We start from the raw sequence: 22,752 nt of genomic DNA, 5'->3' as shown, positions 1-22,752 counted from the left end.
TCTCATAATATTTCATTAACTACGTTATAGTCTTTGTCGGGTCCCTTTTCTCTCCAAGGGATTGAATGGGTTTCAGGCTCACCTGAAACGACGTTTCACTTGGTTTCATTAAACCTAATCGTATAACTTTAATAATGTAAACATAAAGCTAATCGTGAGTAAACCATTCATTTTAAAACAGCTGTATTGCTAAAGAAATGGACCAGCAACAAGTAATGGTATACGTAAAGGTACGTCTGGGTAGGTAAGGGTACGCAGGGGTAGGTAAGAATACGCATCAATTCATGTGCATACTTGTAATGGTATCAATAAAGGAGGCAGCTAAAAAATGTTTCATCTATGAAAAAGATTTAAAAAAAAGACTTTTAACAAGGTCGACAGGATAAACTGTCTTTTTAATAAGGTCAATCGACCTTTTTGCTCAAAAGAAAAAGAAAAAAATATTTCAATGATACATAATTCACAACTCGTTAAACTACGAAGACGTATTTTAAGTAGGTATAGTGAAGATAATTAAATTGAAATTATTTTCAACGATAATACCACGAAATTTTTTTATTTAATCTACGGGAAGGATACAAGAAACAGATCTTGCAGGAAAAATACCTCTCTGTACAATAGATACAGTAGATCTTGCAGAAAATTTGTACCTCCGAACAAAAACTCATGATACGGCCATGGGGAGGGGGTAAAAAAAATGTTCTTCAGAATCTAGGGAGGGATATTCGTTGTCTCAATTTTTTCACGATCTTGTTGGAAAACTGAAATTATAAGTTTCAGTATAAAAAGGCGGGGCTTAGCCTTTCTATGGTTTTAGACAGGTGCACACAGAACAGAGGTACTACAATACTCAGCAGGTGGAATTTAACTTTTCATTTTTTTTATAAGCTAAGTTTTTATTGGCACAGAAAAAGTTTAGAACTAATCTGGTTTGTAAAGGCGGGGCTATTTGTTCTTCCAGAAATAAGTAATAATTTCATTGGCTTAAAAGATTACGTCACCAATGACAACTAATAAAATTAAAACACCGTTTTTACCATGGAATTATGTGAATGTAATCTCTCTTTTTCTATGTGGTTGTTTATATCAAAAAGCGAGGGTATTATGGCAGGGTAACTATGACGTCACATTGAAATTTTCCATGCATAAATAAATTACTAATCACCAGGGTCTTTCTGGTCAGTTTCTCTGTCCCATGTTATTGGATTGGTCCCAAGCAACAATGCAATCCTCGGAAAATGTACGAATTTGGAATGATGCGTTGAGAAAGCACAGCGAAAACCACCGTCTCTTTTCGGGGCGTTGTCTAATTCAGGGGGCGGAGTTGAGAGTTGAGTAGGAGGAGTATCTGGATTTGAATGCATATATTGCTTTGATGTAAAAGAGGAGGGAGAGGTGGGGTACATTTCTGGGGTAAACTGCGATTCTAGAATGAAGAAAGACTATTGTTAAATTAAAAATAAATTACTAAAAACTAGCAATGTTTAAAGAAAAAATATCAATAAATTGGTTATTCAGAATTCAAACAAATCGTGAACAGTGGGTCCAAAAGTCTCAGCTCAATTCACTTGTATAAGCTGATTTTGAAACACAGCATTTTTTTTTTTTTTTTTTTGCATTTCTCAACACGTTGAGGGTTAGAATAGTGAAGAACATTTAACGAATCCCATGTATCAGCAAAATCATCTTTTGCTGACGTCACGTTACATAACGCGACGTTATGTAACGTTTTGACGGTGCTCTTATGATATGAGAATAAAAACGAGACTCAGTTTAATCAATAGCACTTTTACCCATTTTAAGACTTTTTTGAGCTATTAAGAACCTATTCGTATTGCGACAACGATTCTTAGCATTAAACAACGTTCCTCCACCTCCACCTCCACAAATTTTCCACCTCCGCTTTCAGGATGGCACAACGTGGTCGAAAGTACATGTCTACCAATTTTCATGCTTTCTCCAATAAATGTAAAACTCTTATGCTTAACTAGCGGCTAAGACACTACTGTACCATTATATGACGTTTTGACGAAGCTCTATTTTCTAATTTTTGTCTCCATTTTTAGGGAGTTTCAGCATAATTGAGGCCGCATCTACGGCTTTAATTTACCAACTTTCATACATCACCAGAATCATTTTATTTTACCTAAATAAATGTGACGTTTTTATGATCAGCGGATAAAATCAAGACGATTAGTAAGACCAGCAACATTTTTCACCCATTTGACATTTTTTGGCTTTATTAAAAACCCAATGTAATCTGCCTGAAAATTCATAAAGTTGACGTTCTAGGTGACGTTCAACGTAAGGTCTTGGTGACGTTCTAGGGACCGAATCTTTTGTCTCCATTTCCAGGATTGTTTAACGTTATCAGAAGTATATATTCACTAATAGTCATGCTTTTTTCAGACACTGAACGATTCTTTCAAAGTTTCTGAACTCTATCGCTTTCATCTGGATTTTTATTTTGCTAGAACTCTTAAAAATTCTTATTTAACATATCAATATTTTTTTTCATTATTCAGTTTGTCAAATCCTATTCCAGAGTTGCAATAGCTCCATTTTCAAAGACAAATATAAAAATTCAGGCTAATTTTAGAATTTCGACATGTATTGGAACCGCATTCACTCTAGGTCATATATCACTGAGTTCAATTGTTAATCCTTGTCATAATTTGAAGATATTGTAACAGGGGTGTATGTACAGGCTGACACTGGGAAGTTTTAAATAGTTTACTTGTTAAATAACTAACATGTTTAAATCTTATGGCGCATATTCATTTCTAAGAGGTACGACCAGGGGTCCCAATTCACGACAACGTAGGGGGGAAGGGGCGGGCAAGGGATTTTTTCTTTTTTTTTTTGAAATTACAAAAAAATTGAAGACTAGGCGGAGGCAAGAAAATATAGGGGGGGGGGGACAACTGCCCCTTCCAATTGGTACACCTGGGCGTGACTCTTGAATATTTACCAGTCAAACAATTGGGATGCATTCAGATGATTCATTACTAACGAGCAACACAAATACCTTTCCATTTTCTTATTAAATAGGGGGGGGGGGGAATTCAACGATCGTCATTAAAATGAAACAACAATTCAATTAAGAGGGTACTATGTATGCAAAGAGCTAGAAATCAAATTCAACACTATATTTCTTTTGTAAAACAAAAATTAATTTCTGCTTTGCTTATAACTGCTGTAGACGTTTATAAAAAAATGAAATGAATAAAAAAATGAAATGAATAAAAAAAAGGAAATGAAAAAACCTCAGAGGTTCCTCACCTGGTTGGCCACGCTTGGCTTTGACATGACTGGGTTTAATAAGTAGCTCCCCATTGAACCTCTCACTTCCTCTTTTCTCGCCATCACGATCTAAGGTTGAGTATACGTCACTGTCGTCGGATGCTATGAGCCGCCGCGTGGATTTTTGAAATGTTGGTGAGCACCCTTCTTCAAGGCCGTCACCCAGTGAGCCATCTGTTGGTAACCTTTCGTAGATTTCAGACCCGCTACGAGACCTTAAAGAAAGATAACTAAATAAGGTATGATATTCATATAGGGAGAAAATGTATTGGCTTATTTTTTAGTTTATTTCTCCCCTGTTTTTTTCCTCGCCATAGAGCCTTACGGGGGAGACTATGTTGGAGTATTTTCAATTTTTGTGTGTAATTTACCGTGGATCTAGGTATTCACTGATATATTTCTTTTTTCTTTTTTTTCAATAAATTCAATCAATTTAAAAGAAAAGAAAAAAGGAGGGAGAGCACGAAAAAGCAACAACGAAAGGAATTAAGGAAACAAAAATACAAAAATAATAGCCACGGAAAAATTTACCAACCAACCCTATTTTCCGAATGATCTTTTCGTTTATATGTCGTTTTTCGTTTAATTTTCACTTTTTTCCTTTCGTAAACGAATATATATATATATATATATATATTCACGTGGATATATTATGACATATTAATGTGGATATATCATTATCGATACATATTATGATACATTATGATATATTATGTGGATAAACTTGAATACGTACGTTGCTTGATATAAATTTTGAAAAGATATTTCATGCCCTGCCCTGCAGAGTGCAGGAAAAGCTGCATTACTCTTCGGGCCGTAATCTTCGGGCCGTCACTAATTATTGGTCGAATAGCCCAATCCTGACTGTAGCTTGGATAAAACCTAAATTTGGGCATCACCTTTGGCTCCAGCGTGACCACCCCCGTTAACATAATTTGCACTTTACTGAAAAAAATACATATGAATGTGCATTATCAGTTTAATATACATATACTGATACTTAGTAATCAAAATGTTAATATTATTTGATCTATTAAAGTTATAAAAGTTAAAACATTTATATTTTTTTCAGTAAAGTGCAAATTATGCTCTGGCCTTGGGAAGGCATAGGGGTTTTGAGCCCAACTTATGTTAATTTCTGCTCGTTTTGAGTTTGACTCGGTTGTTTATTGTAATTTCTGTTCGTTTTGGGTTTCATTTGTTTATCGATGCTGATTTGTTATAGTTTCACGCTTGGTAGATTATTTGATTTTAATTTTGCTCATTTTTGTTTAATGGAGTTCTTTACTTTTCTTTGAAAAACTAATTTTGTGGAAAAAGTTTTTTGAATTAATTTCTGGTCGTTTTATATTGACATATTCTTTTCAAAGAAAAAGAAAATAATACTTTAAATCTTTTAGTTTTTTTTAAGAATTTATAGTTTGGCCTGCTATTTGTATGCTGGAGAAAAATTTTAAGGAATTTTTAAAAACATACACCGTCTTAAAAATATGGACACAAATAGTAGTGTTTAATTTAGTTTTATACCTCCTCTAGTTGACCTAAAATGGAAACTTGATACGATCCGCAAAAAATCTGTTTACTTTCTTTCACAGCTTGGATACACCTACGCTATTTTGATTTGGTTAAATTTTAAGAGCAAAAGCAGCCCCGAAAGTTTAAACATGATACCCTCAGTCGTTCTTGGGATACTGCTGAGATGCCTTATTGGGAATTAGCACTAACACAGTGCATTTTGATTTAATCTTATGGCAACATATAATTTTTATCATAAAGTCAAATGGGAGGGTGGGCGTGGGAGGAGGATTAGTTTCCCTCCAATCACTTTCAACTATTAAAAAGGGCATCTGCCTGTCTATTTCAATCGAATGAGCCCTTTTCGAAGTTCCTACGACAACTCCTTCGATACAAAGTGCCCTGGTCTAAACAACAACAACAACAACAAAATAATATATTATACCCACATCGATCTTTACTATAAAAATGTCAAAACTTCCAATCACTTTCGGCTATTAAAAACGGCACTAAGCCTTTCGACTTCCAATCGAATGAGCCCTTTGTGAGTTTCTACGACAACACTTCCCATAAACACCTTGTATGCCCCCAGGGCATAAATAACAACCCTTCCTGTAAGAGCTGTGAGGGTGGTTGTCATCCTCCAAGACCTAATTTCTAGAACTTTTAACTGCGTTAAACAAAATGGCTATCTCAAAATTTTGATTGATGTGTTTGGGGAAATGGTGGGCGTGGAAGGGGTGTTAGTTGCTTTCCAATTACTTTCGACTATTAAAAAGGGCACAAGCCATTTCAATTTCTAATCGAATAGGCCCTTTTTGAGCCCTTTTTTCTACAACGCGTTCTATAAAAACTTTATATGCCCCAAGGGCATAATTTACAACCCTTGTCCTGGGGCTGTGAGGAGGTTGTCATCCTCACAGACCTAATTTCCAGAACTATCTATTACGTTGAACAAAGGCTATCTGAATATTTTGATTGGATGTGTTTGGGGGAATGGTAGGTGTGAGAGGGGGGTTAGTTACCCTCCAATCACTTTCAACTATTAAAATAGGCACTAGCCCACTAAATTTCCAATTGAATTAGCCCCTTTGAAGTATTTACGACCACTTTATCATTAAAACCTTACATGCCCCCAGGGCATAACTTATAACCTTTGCCCTGGGGACTCTTGGGGGTTTGTCATCCTTAAATATATAATTTCCGGAACTTTCAACTACGTTGAACAAAATGGCTATCTCTAAACTTTGGTTGAATGTGTTTGGGGAAATAGTGGGCTAATTACACTCCACTCACTTTCGACTATTAAAAAGGGCGATTTCAATTTCCAATCAAATGAGCCCCTTTTGAAATTTCTACAAATACTTTCTATATAAACCTTATACGCCACCAGGGCATAACTTACAACCCTTACACTGAGGGCTCTGATGGGGTTATCATCCTAGAAGATCTAATTTCCAGAAGTTTCGACTATGTTAAACAAAACAGATATCTCAAAATTTTAATTGGATGTGTTTGGGGAAAAGGTGGGCGTGAGAGGGGGTTAGTTACCCTTCAATCACTTTCGACTATTAAAAGGGCCCTTTCAATTTTCAATCGAATTAGCCCTTTTCGAAGTTCCTACGACAAATCCTTTGATACAAAGTGCCCTGGTCTAAACAACAACAAAAAAATAATATATTATACCCACATCAATCTTTACTATAAAAATGTCAAAACTTCCAATCACATTCGACTATTAAAAACGGCAACTAGGCCTTTCGATTTCTAATCGAATGAACCCTTTGTGAGTTTCTACGACAACACTTCCTATAAACACCTTATATGACCCCAGGGCATAAATTTCAACCCTTACTCTAAGGGCTCTGAGGGTGGTTGTCATCCTCTAAGACCTAATTTCTAGAACTTTTAACTACGTTAAACAAAATGGCTATCTCAAAATTTTGAGTGGATGTGTTTGGGGAAATGGTGGGCGTGGAAGGGGTGTTAGTTGCTTTCCAATTACTTTCGACTATTCAAAAGGGCAAAAGCCATTTCAATTTCTAATATAATGAGCCCTTTTTGAAGTTTCTACGACAACGCGTTCTATAAAAACTTTATATACCCCCAGGGCATAACTTACAACCCTTGTCCTGGGGGCTGTGAGGGGGTTGTCATCCTCACAGACCTAATTTCCAGTATTTTCTACTACGTTGAACAAAATGGCTATCTGAAAATTTTGATTGGATGTGTTTGGGGGAATGGTGGGCGTGAGAGGGGGGGGGGGGTAGTTACCCTCCAATCACTTTCAACTATTAAAATAGGCACTAGTCCTCTCAATTTCCAATTGAATGAGCCCCTTTTGAAGTTTTTACGACAACTCTATCATTAAAAAACTTATATGCCCCCAGGGCATAACTTACAACCTTTGCCCTGGGGACTCTGGGGGGTTTGTCATCCTTAAATACATAATTTCCAGCACTTTCAACTACGTTGTACAAAAGGGCTATCTCTAAACTTTGATTGAATGTGTTTGGAGAAATGGTGGGCGTGAGAGGGGGGCTAATTACACTCCACTCACTTTCGACTATTAAAAAGGGCAATTTGAATTTCCAATCAAATGACCCCCTTTTGAAATTTCTGCAAATACTTTCTATATAAACCTTATATGCCCCCAGGGCATAACTCACAACCCTTAATCTGAGGGCTCTGATGGGGTTATCATCCTAAAAGACCTAATTTCCAGAACTTTCAACTGCGTTGAACAAAACACATATCTCTAAATTTCAATTGGTTGTGTTTGGGTAAGTGGTTGGCGTGGGAGGGGGTCTAGTTGTCCTTCAATCACTTTCGAATATAAAAAGGACACTAGTCCTTTGAATTTTAAATTGAATGAGCCCTTTTTGATATGTTTACAACATCGCTTTCTAGAAAAACCTTACATATTCCCAGGGCGTAACTTACAATCTTTGCCCTGAGGGTTGTGATGGGATGGGATGGGTTGTCATCTTTAAAGACCTAATTTCAAAAACTTTCACCTACGTTGAATAAAATGGCTATCTAAGAACTTTGATTGGATTTGTTTGGGGAAAAGGAGGGCGTGAGAGGAGGGTTAGTTGCTCTCAAATCACTTTCGACTATTAAAAAGGGCACTAGCCCTTTGACTTTCCAATCGAATGAGCCCTTTTTCAAGTTTCTACGACAAAGATTTCAATAAAAATTTTATAGGCCCCAGGGTATAACTTAGAACCCTTGCCCTGAAGACTGTGGGGGGAGTGTCCTGCTCAAAGGTTTAATTTCCTGAACTTTGAACTCCGTGGAACAAAATGGCTATCAAAAAATTTTGATTCGATATGTTTGGGGAGATGGTGGGGTTGGCAGGGGTGTTAGTTGCCTTCCAATTACTTTCAACTATTAAAAAGGGCACTAGCCATTTCAATAACTAATCGAGTGAGCCCTTTTTAAAGTTTCTACGGCAGCGCGTTCTACAAAAACTTTATATGACCTCAGGGCATAACTTACAACCCTTGCCCTGATGGCTGTGAGGGGGCTGTCATTCTCAAAAACCTAATTTCATGAACTTAAGACTATATGGAATAAAATGGGTATATCAAAATTTTCATTATATGCGGTTTGGGAAAAGGTGAATGTGAAAGGGGGGTTAGTTGCCCTCCACTCCCTCTTAAATATTGAAAAGGGGCAATAGCCCTTTGAATTTACAATCGAAAGAGCCTTTTTTGAAGTTTCTACGACAACGCCTTCTATAAAAACCTTATATGCCCCCAGGGCATAACTTACAATCATAGCCCCAAGGGTTGTGGGGGAGTGTCCTCCTCAAAAACATATTTTATATCTATAAATCAACTACGCAGAACAAAATGGCTAACTAAAAATTTTTATTGGATGTGTCTGAGGAAATGATGGGCGGGGGGGGGGGGTTGCTAGTTGCCCTCCAATCACTTTCGACTATTTTAAAGGGCACTAGCCCTTTGAATTTTCAATCGACTGAGCCTTTTTGAAGTTTCTACGACAACGCCTTCTATAAAAACCTTGTATAACCCCAAGGCATAACTTAAAACCCTTGCCCCGAGGGTTGCAAGGGAGTGTCCTACTCAAAAACATATTTTCTATTTGGAAACCAACTACGCTGAACAAAATGGCTATCTCAAAATTAAGATTGGATGTGTTTGGGGGAATGGTGGGCGTGAAAGGGGAGGGGGGGGGGGGTAGTTACCCTCCAATCACTTTCAACTATTAAAATAGGCACTAGCCCTCTCAATTTCCAATTGAATGAGCCCCTTTTGAAGTTTTTACGACAACTTTATCATTAAAAACCTTATATGCCCCCAGGGCATAACTTACAACCTTTGCCCTGGGGACTCTGGGGGGTTTGTCATCCTTAAATATATAATTTCCAGAACTTTCAACTACGTTGTACAACAGGGCTATCTCTAAACTTTGATTGAATGTGTTTGGAGAAATGGTGGGCGTGAGAGGGGGGTTAATTACCCTCCAATCACTTTCGACTATTAAAAAGGGCAATTTGAATTTCCAATCAAATGACCCCCTTTTGAAATTTCTGCAAATACTTTCTATATAAACCTTATATGCCCCCGGGGCATAACTCACAACCCTTAAACTGAGGGCTCTGATGGGGTTATCATCCTAAAAGACCTTATTTCCAGAACTTTCGACTACGTTGAACAAAATACATATCTCAAACTTTTGATTGAATGTGTTTGGAGAAGTGGTGGGGGTGAGAGGGGGGGTTAGTTGCCCTTCAATCACGTCCGACTATTAAAAGGGCACTAGCAATTTCAATTTTCAATTGAATGAGCCCTTTTTGATGTTTTTACAACATCGCTTTCTACAAAAACCCTACATATTCCCCGGGCGTAACTTACAATCTTTGCCCTGAGGGTTGTGATGGGATGGGTTGTCACCTTTAAAGACCTAATTTCAAAGACTTTCACCTACGTTGAATAAAATGGCTATCTAAGAACTTTGATTGGATTTGTTTGGGGAAAAGGAGGGCGTGAGAGGAGGGTTAGTTGCTCTCAAATCACTTTCGACAATTAAAAAGGGCCCTATCCCTTTGAATTTCCAATCGAATGAGCCCTTTTTCTAGTTTCTACGACAAAGATGTCAATAAAAACCTTATATGTCCCCAGGGCATAACTTATAACCCTTGCCCTGAAGACTGTGGGGGGAGTGTCCTTCTCGAAGGTATAATTTCGAGAACTTTAAACTGCGTGGAACAAAATGGCTATCTAAAAATTTTGATTGGATGTGTTTGGGGAAATGGTGGGCTTGGCAGGGATGTTAGTTGCCTTCCAATTACTTTCGACTATTAAAAAGGGCACTAGCCATTTCAATAACTAATCGAGTGAGCCATTTTTAAAATTTCTACGGCAGCGCGTTCTACAAAAACTTTATATGACCTCAGGGCATAACTTACAACCCTTGTCCTGATGGCTGTGAGGGGCTGTCATCCTCAAAGACCTAATTTACAGAACTTAAAACTAAGGTGTACAAATTTGCTATCTCAAAATTTTGATTGGATGTGTTTGGGGAAAAGGTGGGCGTGAGAAGTGGGTTAGTTGCCCTCCAATCACTTCCAACTATTAAAAAGGGCACTAGCCCTTTGAATTTCCAATCGAATGAGCCTTTTTTGAAGTTTCTACGACAAAGCCTTCTATAAAAACCTTATATGCCCGAGGGCATAACTTACAATCATTGCCCCAAGGGTTGTGGGGGAGTGTCCTCCTCAAAAACATATTTTCTATCTAGAAATCAATTACGCAGAACAAAATGGCTAACTCAAAATTTTTATTGGATGTGTCTGAGGAAATGATGGGCGTGGGGGGGTTGCTAGTTGCCCGCCAATCACTTTTGACTATTTTAAAGGGCACTAGCCCTTTGAATTTCCAATCGACTGAGCCTTTTTGAAGTTTCTACGACAACGCCTTCTATAAAAACCTTATATAACCCCAAGGCGTAACTTAAAACCCTTGCCCCGAGGGTTTAGGTTAGTGTCCTCCTCAAAAAGATATTTTCTATTTGGAAATCAACTACGCTGAACAAAATAAATATCTCAAAATTTTGATTGGATGTGTTTGGGGGAATGAAGGGCGTGGGGGGGGGCTAGTTGCCCTCCAATCACTTTCGATTATTAAGAAGGGCACTAGCCACTCCAATTTTCAATCGAATGAGCACTTTTCGAAGTTTTTACGACGACTCCTTCGATACGAAGTGCCCGGGTATGGAAAAAAAAAAAAAAAAAAAAAAAAAAAACACATTGAGCCCACATCGTTCTTTTCATAGGCAGTTCTAGCGCGCTGCCTATGATCCATCCAAAACGTATTCATCTAAATCGCAGCTAAATATTTTTCTTAATCGCAGCAAATATTAACAAGTTTTGCGCATTTGATGCTTTTTGATACTTGAATATTTTTTGGAAAAAAGGATCACTTCCAATTTTTGTTCAGTCTGATGAAAGTCTTTATGATTGTATGAAGTTCTAACTAGGAGTATCAGATGGCCCAATGTTAACACCCCACTTTGCTGCCTTACGATAAGAAAATCTCCTAAAAAATTATAGGTATTGATTAGATGTTTATATATCATGGCTTATAGTAATTTTATTTATTGTTCATATTTAAATTTGTACGATATCTTGCATTAATAAACAGTATTAATGCTATCCCGAATTTCTTTGAAGAAATTCGGGATATTAGCAATGCTATCCCGGGAAATTCGAAGAAATTCGGGATGTAGAAATGCTATCCCGAATCATCTAAAAATTCGGCTATTGCTTAATGCATCGTATAAGACAAATAACCCTTAGATACCACTAAGGGTCCACTAATGTGAAATAACCCTTAGATACCACTAAGGGTCCACTAAGGGGAAATAACCCTTAGATACCACTAAGGGTCCACTAAGGGGAAATAACCCTTAGATACCACTAAGGGTCCACTAAGGGGAAATAACCCTTAGATACCACTAAGGGTCCACTCAGGGGAAATAACCCTTAGATACCACTAAGGGTCCACTAAGGGGAAATAACCCTTAGATACCACTATGGGTCCACTAAGGGGAAATAACCCTTAGATACCACTAAGGGTCCACTAAGGGGAAATAACCCTTAGATACCACTAAGGGTCCACTAAGGGGAAATAACCCTTAGATACCACTAAGGGTCCACTAAGGGGAAATAACCCTTAGATACCACTAGGGGTCCACTAAGGGGAAATAACCCTTAGATACCACTAAGGGTCCACTAAGGGGAAATAACCCTTAGATACCACTAAGGGTCTACTAAGGGGAAATAACCCTTAGATACCACTAATGTCTGACCATGCCCTAATCCACATGTCAGCATGTGGTATTAGTTGATGTGGCGAAAGGACACTAGGGTGCCATTGCTCCTCCCTCATTTTTGGAGTCCTTGATGCTCAGCTAACACCTCCCTCGTCTTTATTCATTGCTAACCTTAGCAATTTATTAGTTTATTATAATAGTGAAGTTTTGAACTAAAATGTCTTTTAGAGGCTCCTGCAAGTAGGAGTCTCTAGACCTCTTAGAAGTAGCAGGGTCAAGCCAATCGATCTATTGCTTACTTTTGTCACCACATTCGATTCTCAATTAGGAATGCACGAAAGATTTTGACAGCTTACATCGAACGTCGATACGGCCATGAGCTACGTTTCAATCGCCCTCTTCTTTTCATCTCTGTTGCTTTCCTGTATTATCTACATATTGTACTATTCTACAAATTCGTAATCAATAAATCGATTCATCAAATGATCAACTGATCAATGAATCAAATGATCAATCAATTCGTAAAAGTCAACACTTCACTGTTTTTTGTTGTTTTTTTTCGATTTTTTTTTTTTGATTTGACAAATTTTACCTTTCTCCCATAGACTCAGAATTCTTATCCTATGAGTATAATATTGTTGCATAATTAATATTAGTGTTACAAAGTATAATATTGTTGTTCCCGTTCTTTCAAAAATAACATAATGTCTGTTTGCTACTGAAGTTAACCCATCCATCTTTAGTTTTCTAACACAGGTTTTCAAAAATATAATAATAATTGTATAAATTGTAATTGTATATAAATTGTATAATAAATTGTATAAAAATATAATAATAATAATAATAATAATTGCAGCCAGTTTTATTTAGAGTCAGTCTTATATAATTGATATTTTGCTGAACTAATGCCTGTGTTTCAGCCTCACGTTGTAGAATAACAAATACGCATGAGCGGTAAGCTTGCCTGGCAATACTTTTAGAACTTCCCTAAGACAAAGACAACTTTAGCAAAGAGAAATAGTTAAAACTTGTGATCGAACAGTGAAAATAGTGAAAACATGTGATCGAAATATCCGGTATATTTTTAAATATTGTTCACTGTCTATTGAAAAGATTTATCCCTTTGACAAAATACAAGCTATTCCTCTGAGTGGCATCTTTTTAACAAAATTATAAAATTATTGGCATATGCTACATTTAATGTTACACGTAAACAATACTAATATTTTTTCAAATTTTTAAATGCAACTATTTTTTCAAATTTTTTCAATTACCTTTTTTGGTTGCTTTTTCAAAAAATTGTCTAAATATTCAATTTCTTCACCAAAAATATCACAACCACACTCCACCCATAATTATTAATATGTTATTTTAAAATTTAACCCCCCCCCCCGAATCAATCAAGAACCCCCATGACAATTTCAATAATTTTATATTTTTTATCTTATCCATAGTTCCTGGAAAAAAAAACTCCTTTAGAGGAAGAGGGGAGAGGGGGAAGAAACGAAACAAATTCAACCGAGTTTACCGAAAAAAGGGAAATTTTAAGGAAAAAAGAAGAAAATTTAGTAAGCTTTCTCATCGCCTGAAAACGTTTGAAGTAGGAACAATGCTTACCCGTCATTTGATCCTAAGGCTCGACTGTCGTTCCTAGGTGGTGGAAGGGGCGGCCGTGGAGGTCTCTCTAACGTTCCTTCACCAGAATCATGAAGCAAACCCGAGTCGTCTAAGTGATAGGCTTTCTCAACTTCTGGTTTCTTGTCCCAGACATCACGAAAAAATGGGGTATATAAAACAGCTAAAAATAAAATTATTTTTATATAAAAATTATTTTATATATTATAGTATATAAAAAAATACACTGCTAAAATTGATTCAAAGGTTTCGCCATTACTAAGTGAAATGAATTTGTTGCCTTTAAAATTAAATCCAAATGTTATTGTTAGTTCCATATAAGCTGAACTGTGAACTGGAAGCTACGGTCTCAGATTTTGACATAACAAAAGATTTATAATGGGTCTCTTTTAGTCAAAATTCCACAAACTTTCAGTTAAAATACAAGGAATGTGAAAAAAAGTTTTGGCTAAATTTATCAATTGTACCTAGAACAAAATACAGAACAACAGAAATTTTGAAATGTTATTTTTTTTTACAAGGGTTACAAAAGAATGAGAGAATTTCATGATTCAAGTACATTCGACCGTTGATATTCAATTCGACAAGTTTGGAACAGCTTGATAAAATAAATACCTAAAATAAAATAATAAATAAAATACGTAAAATTGACTTAAGTGAATTTTGATTGATTCACATTAGTAATCAAATTTCTAAGATTCAGAGAAATTGAATTGAAGAAATTCAAATTTCATAAGAGATGGAATTATCAAGGCAAGAATAAATTATAGTTACTCGGAACTATATTTATTTGTGCAGTTCCAAAAACAAGAAAAGAAAACAAAAAACAAGAAAAAAAAAGAAGGTTCAAAGAGTTAACAACTTACTTTTTTGAGAGGAAGACGGAGTAAGCGTCATAAAATGCGCTTGCAAACGATCAGCAATTGAATTTCCAAGAGTTATAAGTTGGTGACTCAGTTCCGAGTTAAAAATGACACTAATGCCCCCAGTTTCAGTAACAGCCAGGATCTGGATGGGCACATCAGGTGTGGCAGCACTGAACGCGCTAAAACATAATACATCTTCATAGACATCTATAGACTACTTTGACAGCTTCTTTTCCTTTTTTTAGTTTTCACAAGCGTACCCATGAGTCGTTATTACTTTTCTAGATAAGTGAAAATATGGCAAGCTTGATAGAACTTGAAAAGAACCTAAAATCTGACCTTTGAAAAAGAATTGATCAAGAATTGACTCTTTCTTTCAAGAAGCACATAATCTTGATACTCCTTACTAATAAATCGTGGATTTAGCCGGCTCCTGGTCGCAATAACCCTTCCTACCAACAAATCATTCTATTTGCCAACACACCCCAAACCCTTGCTTCCATCCGACAACAAAAAACAAGCTATTTTTTCATTTTGTAGAAAAGCTTGAAAGCAAATTAATTTCAGTTTAACTACACGTCACAAATCATAACCTTCACAAGCCATGGAGCCTTTGGGGGGATTTGTACATTATTGTACTGTTATATGGAAAATAAATCTATCAATCTACAACCGGAGACAATTTTTTTTTAAATCTCTACAGAAATTAAACACATGCGGTGACTTTTCTTTTACAGATTCAGGCAAATTATTCTGAACTATTTGGCCCAATATGACATATTGAAAATAAAGATCTAGCATTACAAACTTGAGGTGCTACTAGCAACTGAAACAACTAAACAGTCCAGGAGAACGAAGATCCAAAAAATCGACCAAGCAAGGTGTATTCACACTGGTAGTTAATAAACTTCAGCTAGAAAAAAGCACCTTATAACACCTTCTGTATTATCACAGCTGACCTGTGTACAACATAATCTTGGCACGCAGACTTATCTTCCTATCCTTCCAAACGTTTTTCAACTATGAAGAAACACACTGGGTCTTTAGTATTCTACTTTTTAACATCTTCGCTGTACCCACCGTTTTTACTAGCAATTCTCTATCTTAAATAGCCTTTTAACGACATCCAATCAATAGGGAAAGGACTAAATCACTCAACGCACCTGAGCAAGAGAACAGTCTCATTACGATGCAATTGGTTAAAATTTAAAGCCAATTGCTGCAAAGAATGCGTTTAATCATTTCAAAGGTTCAAGCTGCACATTTCCTAAGTAAAAAACTAAATATTATGATTGCATGTTGCTCCAGTCAAACCGTCTTCACAAAAACATCCATAAACAATAAAAGGAGGCCTGGAAATAAACCTGAATATTAAGTGAAGATGTCCTCTTGATTGATTTTCTCATTACTCAACATCACCTCTTCACCTTCACTTATTCCTAGTCTTAGCGACTTAGCCTTCTTGACATTAATTTTCAAACATATTCTTGAACACTGAACTCACAAACCTCTAAAAGTTCATTCATTTTGCTAAAAATCATCTAAGATGCTTAAATCATCAACAAAATCTAAGTCTAGGAGAGTTTACTTCCCCATTTGATAGCTACTAACCAAATTTCCTTAACAGCAGCAGTGTTATTCTCGTACATAGCACTAATCACTTCAATGTATTTATCAGGTATACCATACAAGGATAGGACCTTCGCTAAAGCTCTTCAATCAGCTAAATCAAACGCTTGCTAGTAATGCAATATACATATATATATATATATATATATATATATATATATATATATATATATATATATATATATATATATATATATATATATATATATACATATACTGTACTTTAAATATTGTAAATATCTGATGTATTTACCCGGCCGCTTTAAGAAAAAGAAATATTGTATCCTGCATTGGTGTTATCGATGCTTCCAATCAATTGGCCAGTGTGACATCCAGTATGATTCCAAATTCCAATTGTGTTATCCCTATCACTAACCCCCTTAGCTTTTTAATAAAAATAAAGTTGTGATTCTGTCAGTCATGGTAATCGAAAACGAAGCTGAAGCAAAAGGGAGAAAACAAAGCAAAACTTATTGCAAATTTAAAGCGATAAATGTGGAAAAGTATGTCGAAACCAAGATGAGCACACAATTGCATAAAACCTTCATTCAACTGGAGGTCTCATGGGCTCTAAGATCACTCGCACCCCTTCAAGAATTTATTCTAAAAATTTTGGAAGGAATTCGGCAAAACTTGCCTCCGCCTGTTTAACAAAAACATCGCCTCCTAATTTTAGGGGGGGGGGGGAATTATCTCCCTCTCCAAGTTGAAAATGTATTTTAGGTATTTTCATTAAAAAACAATAAAGAAAAAATTCCCTCCAGCCTTGATTTTGAAAAATGCCTACTTTGTATCTCCAAAGAAATTGAAAAATCTTTTCAATGCAGTCCCTTTATTTTGATTAAATAAAAAAAAAAGTTTTTTTTTTAACTGAAAGTAATGAGCAATATTAAGACTTAAAACGAACATAAAATATTCCGTATTTGAAAGGGACTGTTCGCTCCTCGACCCCTCGCTCTTTACGCTAAATTTTTTTATTCTTTTAAAAAATAAAGTTGTGAGAGAGAGTCAAACTTAAGCGTAAAGAGCGAGGCGTTGAGGAGGGGGCAGCCCCTTTCATATAAGGAATAATTTCTGTTCGTTTTAAGTTTTAATGTCGCTCCTTACTTTCAGTTAAAAAACTTGTTTTTTTAGCTAATCGAAATAAAGGGACTGCATTGAAAAGATTTTTCAATTTCTTTGGAGATACAAAATAGGTTTTTTTTAGTTAATTTCTGAACGTTTTTGAATTAATGCAGCTTTGATTTTGGCTCACCGTAAATGAATAATTAAAAAGAAATTAGCATATTAATTTTCCTTTTTTTGGCTAATTGGCTTTCTCGAAAATTTGATCTGACGTAACTTACGAATTAACTTACGTAACGAATTTTTATATTCGTATGTTTTTATTAAGTATATTAGGGAGTTCGCTCCCTAGTCAATACCTCGCTCTTTATGCTAAAGTTCGTATTTTGTTCGATTCACAAACCCCTGAATCACAAAGGCCGGTTAATTAGAATAGATAGCTCTTTTGAAAGTATTAAAAAAACTTTAGCGTAAAGAGCGAGGTATTGACTAGGGGGCGCACCCCCTCATATACGTAATAATTCCTGTTTGTTTTAAGTTTTAATGTCGCTTCTTACTTTCAGTTGAAAAAAAACTAGTTTTTTTATTTAATTTCTGATCATTTTTTAAATAACGCTGGGAAATCTGGCGCCCCCGGGATAGAAATGTCCCTTCCCCCAAGAAAATATCCTCGCCGTAACCCCTGCTCTGACCCCGCCCCCCCCCCGAGAAAAAAAATTCCTCCTGAAAACGCCTGTATGCTTCCCAATAATAAATACTATATGTAAACAATGGGCAAAGTTTAAAACTTGCAGCCCTTCCCCCGGGAACAGTGGGGGATTAAGCCATCCTCAAAGACATATTAATTACATTTTTGATTATTCTGAACAAAATAGCTATCTCAAAATTTTGATTGGGTGACTTCGGGAAAAAAATGAGCGTGGGAGGGGGCCAAGTTGCCCTCCAATTTTTTCGGTCACTTAAAAAGGTCACTAGAACTTTTAATTTCTGTTCGAATGAGCCCTCTCACGATATTCTAGGAATACTGGATCGATACGGTCACCCCTGAAAAAAAAAAAAAAACACGCATCCGTGATTTTTATTATTGAAAAAAATATAAAATTCCACAATTTTGAAGATTGGAGCTTAAAACCTTTATAGTAGGGCTCTCTAATATGCTGAATCTGATGGTGTGATTTTCATTGAGATCCTGTGACTTTTAAGGGGTGTTTTTCCCTTTTTTCGAAAATAAAGTAAATATTCTCAGGCGGGTAACCTTTTGTTGGTAAAACCAAACTTGATGAAATTTAAAATTTTAAAATAGGCACAAAAATCTTATTCTTCTGATGTATCTATTGGTATCAAGATTCCGTTTTTTAGAGTTTCTGTTGCTATTGATCCGGGTCGCTCCTTACTTACAGTTCGTTACCACGAACTGTTTGATATACAACACACCGACAAACAAACAAAAGAATTATGGCATGTATGTTAAAAGCACATGTAGCATATAATTTATAGCATGCATATAGAAGCAGAGGGTCTGTATAAAAAAAATACTGTGACTCGAAATTTCTTTGATAATTTTACTGGTTAAAAATTTAACACGGGAAACCAATCAGGAGGGATTTAACATTTCTTTTTCTTTATTGACTCAAAATTACCCACAGAAGCACAGGAGGATCAACCAGGTTTTAAAAAGGCTTGTTTACCTGGTTTTCTGACATGCGTTTAAGGAATAATTTGATTGGCTAACAAAATTACGTCACAGACGTAAAACAATGGAACTAAAGCCACTTTTTGCCACGTAATTATGAGAAAGTGAGTTCTCTTTGGTATGGGTTTACCATTGATATTAACTACCCTAGAAAATACTTTCGGAATAATATGATTGGCCTACGAGAATATATCACAGACATAAACCAATAAAATTAAAGCTCATTTTTTACCACGGAACTATCTCTTCGGTAACCTCTCTTTGTATTTTTGATTTGATATTTCATATTTTGATGGTATTTTTGAATTAGTAATCATATAGTATTTCTATTATTTTTTTATTCTGTATTTTGAAAGCATTATTGACATTTTTGATTTGGTATTTTGGCGGTATTTTTATTTCTTATTTCGAATTGGTATTTGATGTTTTTTATTTAATATTTGATATTTAGATGGTATTTTTGATTTGATATTTGTATTTTGACGTATTTTGGATTTCGTATTTTGGAGGTATTATTGGTATTTTTGATTTGGTATTTTGGCGGTATTTTTATTTACTATTTTGACGCGTTTTTGATTTGGTATTTTGGAGGTATTATTGGTATTTTTGATTTGATATTTTGAACTTACTTTAAGACTGCTAACGACGCTCTTCTTTTCGTAGAGTAAACTAAAATATAGCCATGGATCAAACTTTCTCTATACTCAGACGCTGCATGGTATGATGATATAGTAACTTCAACTTTTCTTCTACAATCACCAAGAAATGTTTCCAGAATCACAGTACGATCACCCGTGACCACACAAGATGGATTTGACAATAACGGCGCTATCACACTGTCAATTGAAAAAGGGTCGCCACAGAGTAAACACATTATAATCCTATAAAGAATAATATGTAAATAATGGAAATTAATTAAGCGACTTAATTAAGACTTACTTAATTACTTAAGAAATAATAAATTTAATTAATTAAATAATAATAATTAAGATTGTTAACTTTGTAATTTATCAAAAGGATTTCAAAGGAAAATAAAAACAAGTGAAAGCTTGAAATGTAAAAAATTGCTTCTTAAAAATAAAAAAATCCAAACACCTTAAAACTAAAACGCAAAATGACAAATCGAAAAGAAAAAAAATCCTTTTTTCCGGTTTTTTGGGCCATGCAACCTATCGGAAAGAGAATTTGTTTATTTTTTTGTACTACAACTTAAACGAACAAGAACTAGAAGAAGAACAATGGTAAAAAAAAGTTCAAGCGCAAAAGGACAAAAATTCAAGCAGCAGGATAATTAAAGACAAGCTTCTTAATTTTGATTCTTAAAGGAACTCACAACTAATAAGGAAATAGTTTGAATACCCTCCTTCCCTCCATTTAATCACCATAATCAGGAAGCAAAATAATTAAAGTAAATGTTTGCACGAGGCGGCAAATAATTAATGAGATCAGATTAATTGTTTATTCAAAGTAGATGGATCTTTTACGTGTCAAAAATGAAGTTTGGTATTTGGTCACTTTGGATTAACCATAAAAGTTGTAGAACATGCCACGGATACAGTCAGTGCGGAAGGGAAGGGAGGGACCCCCTGAGCACCCTGCATACGTCCTTGAACAAGCGAAGGTGGATCCAGGGGGGACGCCCCCCTACAAGATTTTTCTGTTAACCTCCTTGGTTCTTTGTTTTTTCTGTTTTCCACTTTTTAAAAATAAATTTGTCACTTATTGGCACCCTTGTCACAGTCTCCCAATCCTAGATTTTGCTAATTAGCGTCCTTGTCACACTCTCCCAATCCTAGATTTTGCTTATTGGCGCCCTTGTCACATTCTCTCAATCCTAGATTTTGCTTATTGGCGCCCTTGTCACATTCTCCCAATCCTAGATTTTGCTTATTGGCGCCCTTGTCACATTGGGCCCTCACCAAGATTTGCTCTAGGTCCACTCCTGGAGAGAAAGAGGACCATAGAAATTAATCCGCGTGGCAGGGACGGATCCAGGATTTTTTTTAGGGGGGGGGGAAGCAAAATAGGTTGATCTGATAAACTTGCGTTAGGTGCAAGTTTACTTAACGCAAACTTGCGTTAATCAAGTAAATTACACTACTTTAGACTACGTTAGGGTGGGTGGGCGTTCCCCTCGCCCCTCACCTGGGTCCGCCACTGCCGCGTGGTGGCCCTCACATGGACACTTTTAAAGTATCACCGGCTGTAATAAAAAAAAAGGAAAAAAAAACAAATATGTGACGCAGTAAAATTCAAAAAAGTTTCACGATGCCTCATATTTACCCGGACAAACCTTCAAAAATTATTTATATCTAATTACCGCACTTAGATTTAATAGTAAAAAAATTAGGGTAAAAACAGCATCTGTGCTATACAGACAACCCTCTCCGAATGTACAATATAATCTAATAACAGGAATGAGGGGTTATACACATTTTTATTAGTGTTTATTTCTACTCTCCCTCCTATAAAAACTGTTTACTCCAAAGTTATTGGTGCCTATTGGGGAGGGGACATCTTCCAGTATAAGGATTTTGATACTCTATGATTTTAAAAAACCTTTTTCTTGGTATTTCCACTGAAAATTTGAAAATAAAAGTGCACCCTCTCCGAAATCTTGAAAAAATCCCTTTTTTATCTTTAATAGCACAAGTCATTCTCTCCCCTTACATTTTCCTGAATTGATTTGAATCCTTATCCTTAACTTAATGTTCTGTATTTTTTTTTTTGTGAAACAAAATTATCTTATCTTACTCTATTCCTCAACCTTTCTTTTATTTTTTTTTCTTATAAATCTTTAAAAACTAGAAAAAAAGTACTATAAGAATTTACTACAAAAAAATTAAATCAACAGATAAGCAAACATTATAAGCGGATCCGAAACCAAATATATATATATATATATATATATATATATATATATATATATATATATATATATATATATATATATATATATATATATATATATATATATATATATATATATATATATATATATATATATATATATATATATATATATATATATATATATATATATATATATATATATATATATATATATATATATATATATATATATATATATGTATATATATATATATATATATATAATGCACACCCCATATCTTAACAAAAAATAAATTTTTCTTATTTTCAATAACGTAAGACTGTTCTCTGCCTTATATTTTCATGAATTGACACCACTCCGAAATCGTTGTCTAATTCTATTCCTCAACCCTTTCTATATTTTATATCTTAAAATCTAAAAAAAAAACCATGAAAACTACTAAAAGAAAAAACTAATAAATAAACAAACCTAATATCCGGATCCGAAACTTCGGATAGGCTTTGATAGATGCTTACTAAGCCGGATTTCTGTTGAATGGCAGTGATTAAGGTTCGTAGGGCATGTGAAAACTCGGAACTTCGGAGACTAGGTGTGCCATCTGAGTTAGGCTCATCACTCAAATCAAAAAATGTACATTGTAAACTGAAAAGAAACAAAGATACAAATGCTCAGGCAAATATCAGAAGTTTGGTCAGTAAAGCAGGGGGTCTTAGACACAACCACAGTTTTGTAATAAGGGGATACGCAATTATTTTGCGCGGTTTTGGATTTTGTTGGATAGAATAGTAGGCCATCCTTTTTGTACCCGAGCCTCGTTTTCAGGCCACCCACATCCAACACGGGTTGTACAGATTATCGTTTTGAGTGCCGTGTTCAGCACGGTGGATGTC

General features: G+C 35.4%; 1 protein-coding gene across 1 annotated transcript in view; it reads right to left on the bottom strand.

The window, feature by feature from the left end:
• Positions 1-22,752, bottom strand: part of RhoGAPp190 (Rho GTPase-activating protein 190) — a 321,622-nt gene that overhangs the window by 58,722 nt on the left and 240,148 nt on the right. The window contains exons 14-19 of the mRNA XM_089107215.1: positions 22,331-22,504; positions 19,638-19,889; positions 14,622-14,800; positions 13,738-13,918; positions 3,283-3,518; positions 1,166-1,426 (exon numbers count right to left, since the gene is read on the bottom strand). Of these exons, the coding sequence (XP_088963341.1) occupies positions 1,166-1,426; positions 3,283-3,518; positions 13,738-13,918; positions 14,622-14,800; positions 19,638-19,889; positions 22,331-22,504 (1,283 nt within the window). The remainder of the gene's footprint in view (positions 1-1,165; positions 1,427-3,282; positions 3,519-13,737; positions 13,919-14,621; positions 14,801-19,637; positions 19,890-22,330; positions 22,505-22,752) is intronic.

This window comes from Artemia sp. Qi Xiang Cuo, chromosome 21, assembly GCF_049724085.1.
Source record: "Artemia sp. Qi Xiang Cuo chromosome 21, ASM4972408v1, whole genome shotgun sequence".
Classification (NCBI taxonomy): Eukaryota; Metazoa; Arthropoda; class Branchiopoda; order Anostraca; family Artemiidae; genus Artemia; species Artemia sp. Qi Xiang Cuo.
This window is presented reverse-complemented; position numbering and strand designations above follow the sequence as displayed.